The sequence below is a fragment of the Apaloderma vittatum genome, unplaced genomic scaffold (assembly GCF_000703405.1).
Source record: "Apaloderma vittatum isolate BGI_N311 unplaced genomic scaffold, ASM70340v1 scaffold12024, whole genome shotgun sequence".
NCBI lineage: Eukaryota > Metazoa > Chordata > Aves > Trogoniformes > Trogonidae > Apaloderma > Apaloderma vittatum.
In genome coordinates, this window is record NW_009712183.1 from 1,399 (window position 1) to 8,832 (window position 7,434).

Sequence of the window (7,434 nt, forward strand, 5' to 3'; positions counted from 1 at the left end):
GTTTGCTTGTCACACTCTGCTGTCATTGAGACTCTGAGGAAAGTGAAAGGAACCTCAGATGGGGACAGTGTTGTGTGGGAAGAGGAGGTGACGTTGTTGAGTGATCTTCAGTGACAGGTCTTCTGTGTGCAAGCAGATGGGGCACATTTTCAGAAAACCTGCCTCAGGCTGCCAAATGCTAAAACTGGTTAGAAGGTTGTAGTCCCTTCTGCTTTTCAGTTAAATACAAGAAACATTGGTAAATCCTAGGATTGTGGCCTTTGAAAACTTGAGCCAGAGCCACTGAGGAAGAGTTGTGAGTGAGAGCAGCTCCAGCTGTGCATTGTGGTGTGAAGCTTTCAGTCTGGAGGTCCCACCACTCAGTGGTCAGTCTATGCCGTTACGCAGAGGGGTGAGGAGAGGTGCACAGTGCATGAGCTGGGAGAGTTAGGCTTGCTCAGCACGGAAAAGAGAAGGCTTCAGGGACACCTTATAGCGGCCTTCCAGTACCTGAAGGGGGCCTACTAGAAGGCTGGGGAGAGACTTTTTACAAGGACCTGTAGTGATAGGATGAGGGCTAATGGGTGGAAGCTGCAGGAGTGTAGGTTTAGACTAGATATACGGAAGAAGTTCTTTAGCCTGCGGGCGGTGAGGCACTGGTACAGGTTGCCCAGGGAAGCTGTGGATGCTCCATCCCTGGAGGCATTCAAGGCCAGGTGACATAGAGCCTTGAGCATCCTGATGTAGTGGGAGATCTCCCTGCCATGGCAGGGAGGTTAGATCTTGGAGGTTCCTTCCAACCAAAATCATGCTATAATTCCATGATTCTATGAGCTGGGGATAAGTATTCCCCTATCCTGTTAGGGGGCTTCTTCTACTGCTTCAGCCAAAGTGCCTGGGGAGCCCTGGTGCTGGTAGTGTCCTCCACTGAAGCAGCCAGAGGCCATCAATCCGCAGCAGCCAGGTTAGCTGTGCCTTGGGGACACGCCTCCACTTTGGTTTTGTGTGCACGAGGAAATGCACAGACACAGGTTGGTTTTGAAACTCAGCTGAGAAGCAAACATTTCTTGGAAAGGAAGACTGGAAAAGAAAAGTGAGCCCAGTGACAGTTGCTGTCAACAGCCATCGCAGAGGGGCATCTCAGTGAGCGGGACTGGTGCAGCAGGGTGCTCCCCCATGACCGATGAACTCAGGCTGCAGCTTGTCAGGCATGAGGGACATGAGCTGCCTCAGCTTCCTTCCTGCTGGCAGTTGGCCATGTGCAGCAAGCCAGTGGCAAGAACATGATGGTACTTGATTTGAAAAGGTGCCAGATGCCCATGAGTGCAGGGCTGCAGGGAGAGGTAGGCAAGGAGAGACACCTGACTCTGTGTGGTTGCAATGGAAAGGGTCCTTTTCCCAACAGATAATGATGGGAAAGCCTGTTTAATCTTCTGTCAGGCCACCTTGAGGGGGAAGACAAGGAGAATGACTTAAGGACTCGCAGGCACAACAAAGTGATGAGGAAGAGGGAACTATGAAGAAGGCTTTAAAGTTAAGGAAGGGAGTTGCAAGGAAAGGGTCACCCATTCCAGCAGCATCCCATGATAGTCTCCTTGTGTGGACAACTTTAGTAAATCAGAGTGAAAACTGCATTGGCAATTGTATACTAGGACCTGAAATCACGCTCTTGTTTCCAAAACCTACCAGGACATGTATAAAACAGTAGAAATATGTTGCCATTCTTCTCATCACACAGCAGAAATCTGATCCTGGATGAAGAGTAATGGAAGACAGAAGAGACTGTGTCTCACACGATTAAATGTCTAAATTACAGACACTGTCTAGGCTTTCTATGGTAGCTTTCTAGCGGTCAGTCTCCTGGTAGAAATAATTACAGATCAGACCTCATGGTGTCTATGCCAAAAGGACACATGCAGTGATAGATTTTTTTTTAACAAAATACCTTTCCAGATTCGAATTATCAACAAGTAGAATTGTCACTAATCAAATGGCCAACATCACTTTGCAGAGAGCTTCATTACTTAAAGCTATCCAAACAGGTTCCCCTTTGTAAATCCATGCTCACTGCTCCTGATTACCTTTTACACCTTCATGCATCTGTAAATGATTTGCAGGATTAGTTGCTCCATCACCTTTCCAGGGACTGAGATGAGGCTAACCGTCTGTAGTGCCTCAGATTTCCTTTCCTGCCTTTCTTGAAAATAAGAGTGACATTAGCTTTCTTCTAGTCTTCAGGAATCTCTACTTATTGCTGTTGACTTTCAAAGATAAGCGAAAGTGGCTTTGCAAAGGCATTGGCCAGCTACCTCGGCATTTGAGTTTACATCCCCTCAGATGTCATGGACATTTGTACATTCACTGTAAGTGCTCACTAGCCTGATCCTCCTCTACCAAGGGTACGTCTTCCTTGCTCCAGGCACCACCTCTGGTCTCAGAAGCCCAGAATTCCTGAACTCTTACAAGTGAATACTGAGGTGAAGAATTGAGTACCTTGGCTTTTTCCTTGTCATTTATCATGTTTCCCTGCCGCATTCAGCAGCTTTCCCGAGGCTTTTTTTAGCTGCTGATGTACTTGTACAACCTTTTTGTGTTTCCCTTTACATCCTGTGTCAAATCCATCTCGGCTATTCTTTCCTAAATCCATCCCTGCTATTCTTTCCTAAATCCATCCCTTCATGCTTCAACAGCAGATACATACTCCTCTTGGGTCACCTGCCCCTGTTTCCACCTCTTGAACACTTCATTGGTATGCCCAAGTTCAGTAATATTTGATAATTCATTAAGGCCTCCTGCGGCCTCTGTCAGGCTGGATTTTTCTGGAGCTTGGAGGAAATTCTTGAACACAAACCAGCTCACTTGGACACCTCTTCTCCCTAGAGCTGTATCTGATGGGGTTCTTCTGAGCAGATCTCTGAATGAATTAGTCTCTGCTCTCCTGAAGTCCAGGGCTGTGATCCTTCTTTTTGTTCTGATCTCCCAGGAGCTGAACTCCACCAGCTCGTGGTCACTGCAGCCAAGTCTGTCCCTCACCTTCACATTCCTATCCAGTTCTCCTTAGCTTGTGAGTAGAAGGTCTAGCAGATCACCCTTCCTTGGATGCTCAATCACCTGTGTCAGGGAGTTGCCATCAACTCACTCTAGAAAACTTCTAGACTGATTGTGAAGAATTCTCACATGCCACAATGTGAAGACAGAAGGCAAGCTGACTGAGGTTAATACCTGGGTTCACACGTACTGCAATCTGTTTGTCAAATAATTCAGGAGGCCACAATATCTTTAACAGGGTATTGTATATTCAGCTTGTACCAAAAGGCATATCAAAACAATGTCCAGAACCTATGGAACTGTAAAAACACCACTCTGGAGGTGTTTGTGCTTGTTTCTGAAGGTCTGGATGTGTTAGAGGAATATCTCACAAGATATCGAGTATGTGCGCTCTATCCTAGTTCAAGAACTTGAAGGCACAGAACTTAGCTGTCAGGCAAACACCAGCTTTGCTAGAACCACTCTTTGATCATAGAACCTGATTTGTAAAACCCAGTACACTTAACGCAAAGGGCCTGAGAGTCTGCTTGCCAGGGGTGTAGCCTGTGTCTGAGGATTTCAGTTCCGTCTTGTACACATCAGGTGAGAAACAGTGACAACACAGTTAGGTTTTCTGGGCTGTTGTAGGAACTTGTAGCAAGTGAAATGCAAAAGAAGGGGAAATAAAAAGATGAAGGAGAATGGACAAGATCACCTGCTCTTCTCTCCTTCTTTTACACTCGGGTCTTTTTTTCAAGAGAATACTTGGATATATATGTCTCTGCTTGATCCAGGGATTCTAATGGAGAAGCCTATATGTTAAGAGCAATGTTCCATATTTTTACCCTAAAGTGCCTGGAACTTTCCGGTTTCTGGATGTTACAAATATATGTAAGTACTGAAATGATATACTGATTGTTAACATCAAATATTTGGCAATTGTCACAAGATACTGTTGTTTTTTCCTACCTTGCTGCAGAAAATCATGAAAGAGGGGTAGAATAAGGAAGTGTCTAAATTTTTAGCAGAGCTCAGTGCTTGCAGTTCAAGAGCACAAAGCTGTTTTTTTTGTGCAGCTTCCTTTTGCTTGTGTAATGCTGTGGATCGCTCGTAATACCAGTATGCGCAATAGTATGTGCCAGAATCACTCGGCGTTAAAAGCTGTATTGTGAGACCGTAGAGGGGCTCAGAAGCATGTTTCTGAACTTGAATTCTCCGACTATAACTGGTGTCATCAAACACAGGTGACTGTCCGCTCAGGTACAGCATTCTTTCCGGTGGCTGTCCAGGAATATGTTTGTACCAGTGCACGGTACCTTCACTGCGCATTCGGCATGTCATTGTGGCAGAGCTGCCTGTCACCTGCCTCTGCACCTTTGGATTCTGCACTGGCGTTGCCTGTGTGTCTCCCCCTGGAAAGGGAAACAAAGAAATTGCATGATAGGAAGAAGCAACTGGAGTTTGGAGCAAGGACTGTCTTCTCTGTGCACAGGGAGGAGAAGGCAGAGCTTAAAAAATGTCTTACGGGACCAAAATGAAATTGCAAGAAGTACTGGAAGAAACCACATGTTGCCTGTGTGGGTTAAACCCGGAATGAAATAAAATGGACAGAAATGCTGTGAAGCCCTTCAAGTGTAGAAAGCATCAAACGACTGGGAGGAGAAAAAGACTCATTTGACACATCCAGTGGTCGTTCTTCAGCTTGTTACCATTGAGGGGGCTAAATTTACTGACGAGCTAAACCACAGCAGTAACAGTGTAGAAAGGACCTAAAATACTCATTGTGAAACATTTTTTATTCATCTCTCTACCTATTTACCTATCTTACTACATTCCTCTCAGACTTACCTGCTTGAATATACACACACATATAAAAACTCAAGTTGTTCAATCCTTCGCTTCCCAAGGCTGTTCTCCTCTCCTCTGACACCCCAAAACTGTCCTAGAAGCACATTTCACCAGCCTCTTCTGGACCATAGTGCCAGCTTTGATAGCACAAATGGGTTAAGTCATAGTGAACTACGATCTCTTACTCGTAGTCAAAACATTTCCAAATCATGTGGTCAGCCTTATCTGTCTCTCCCCAAAATGATTTGTCCCTTGTCCATCATCCTGGGATTATCACTCCAGCAACTCAGGGCTAATTCTTCTGGCAGTAGTGTTCTGCCAGCAGCAAAGTGTTCTGGCACATACTGTGTCCAACTGCCTGTCTGCCTTGGTGAGGGAAGTTATTCTTCAGAGGCAATGTTGCTGCTGGTTCCTTTGGAAAGAAAACTAAATCAATTCCCCTTTCTCTTCTGTCATAGAATTATTTTAATTATGTCAGTGAATTTTTCTTTTTTTTTCCAAGAGTTTTCACATAGACCCAGTAAATCCTGTGTTACATTTATGACAGAAATTCAATCTTTCACTCTTTTGTTAAATGCAAGCGCTGCCCTGGTGCTCAATGTGCTCTGGAGATCCTGTACCGGAGACCTGTAATACGGTATCCTTTGGTATCATTGGTTCTGTGACTTTGCCTATTAGTTGTTTGCCCATAAACTGAAAAGGGGTGAAATAAATAACCTTAATGTCTGTTTGCGGAGTGGAACTAGAAATATCTGTTGTATAGTTGCTGATTGCTTTGCAGGTTTACTGCAGTGTTGAATGAGAAGCCCCACTGAAGTCAATTAGGAGTCTTGTGTTTTAACAGAAATGAAGCTTTAATCAACTCTAGAAGCAAAACCAAACAGAAAATAAAACAAGATTCTCTACCAGCAGAGAAGTATAACATGGCCCGAGTGGTGCTTTAAGTTTATTTTCACTTATATCCTATATTGCCACACAAATGATGTAATTTGATTCCAAAGCCATATCCTGATGGGTAGTGGGAATAGAAAAGTTTTTCCTTCTTTTAGCTAGCCACCCTTGCTGCCATGTAAGCTCACCCAAAGGCAATCCAGCCAGACCTACAAAAATGCCCTTTTAGCTGGTAAAGTGAAATAGCAGCTCTGCTGGCGCAGCATATCTCTGCAAACGTGCTCCAGCTCAGCAGCGTCTTCAGTCTCTGACTGCCTTGTATAGCCTCTTTGGCTCAAGGCTGATGGGGAAAGCAGGGTGGGGATGGTCTCCTGCATTTTCAAACACTTCAGGATCTGTTTCAGAAAGCAGAGCGTGTCTTTGCGCAGGTCACCTGTGGCTTTCTACTGCTGTGCATCCCACCTAGCACAGTAGTAAGTAGCAGAGTCTTGCGGAGTTACTTTGCTCACTGTCAGGGTGCAGATGGATTTGGTGGGGTCTTTCTGGATATTAAACTTCCCCTCATCAGACTTGTTTTCGAGGAAGAGCCTGGAGGACATGTAGGCAACGCGCTTGGGAGCTGCGTTGGGCCTCTTTTGGTACCAGTGAATGAAAACATTATTAAAATCAAGACCAGTGATGTGACAGTTGATTAGCACCGTTTTGCTTTCTGGCTTGGTGATGGATATGGGGGTTTGCTGCAAGACCTGTGCAGAAACACCTGTGTGAGAAAAAGAGAAAAAATAAGGTCACAAAGCTGAGAAAAGGCAAAGATTCCCTCTGCCACTTGAGGATGTGCAGGCAGTGGGGCAAGCAGGGCACGTACAAGAAAAGCCAGCTGCCAGGATGACAGCACTCAGCAACCACATTGTCACGGCCCTCCTTATGGCCTCCTCATCAGGACGTGGCCAGGGCCAGAGTCAAGGGGTGGTGAAGTAGACCTGAGTGGTGGAAAAAACATCCTGTGACACTGTGCCAATTGTGGATGTGTTAAATAATAATGCACAAGCCATTTTCTTTGACTGAAACTTAAATAGATGGCAAACTAAAAAAAAAAAAAGCCAAACTGTAAGAAGACAGCTAATGAGGCAAGGTTTTTTGCTTTGGTTTTTTTTTTTTTCCTGCAGGGAATTTGCTTGGATGATGAGCAGAGTCACCTTTTTTTTTGACTTCTCAACATATGGTTTATGTGTGTTAGCTTTTAAAGTCTGTTCTTCATATCCAGATTTTTAAGGTACATCAGCTATCACAGGATGGACGAGAAGAGGTGCCTCTTGAAAGCAGGCCCTAAAATTAGTGAAATTAGGAAACATCTCCGAGAAATTTTTTGCTCTATGTGTATGTGTTCATATAGTCTCCTCTAGGCACCTGCTGTTGCCTGCTGCAAAGTGCTGGATTGCACACTGCAGCATGAGAACATTCTTCAAATTCTTCAGGCATATCTAGAACCAGCTCAAATAAGGAAAGAGTCCATTCCACACCTCAGTCACCCCATCTCATTGCTCCCCGCTACATTAGAGACACCTGATTGCAGGTTGCCCCCTTTCCTGGTGCCGTAAGTGCGGCTTTTGTTCCTTTCTTTTTCTCCTTTCTTTCATTATCTGTATCTGTTCCCCTTCAGGTCAATACTCCCCTGACTTCAGCAGAGTC

The 7,434-nt window shown here is 44.9% G+C and overlaps 1 gene segment (V, D, J or C); it reads right to left on the bottom strand.

Moving 5' to 3' along the window:
- Window positions 1–6,188: 6,188 nt before the first annotated feature.
- On the bottom strand, window positions 6,189–6,653 carry LOC104272797. The segment is given in 2 exon segments: window positions 6,189–6,505; window positions 6,611–6,653. Coding segments are annotated over 2 exon segments (360 nt in total).
- Window positions 6,654–7,434: the final 781 nt, after the last annotated feature.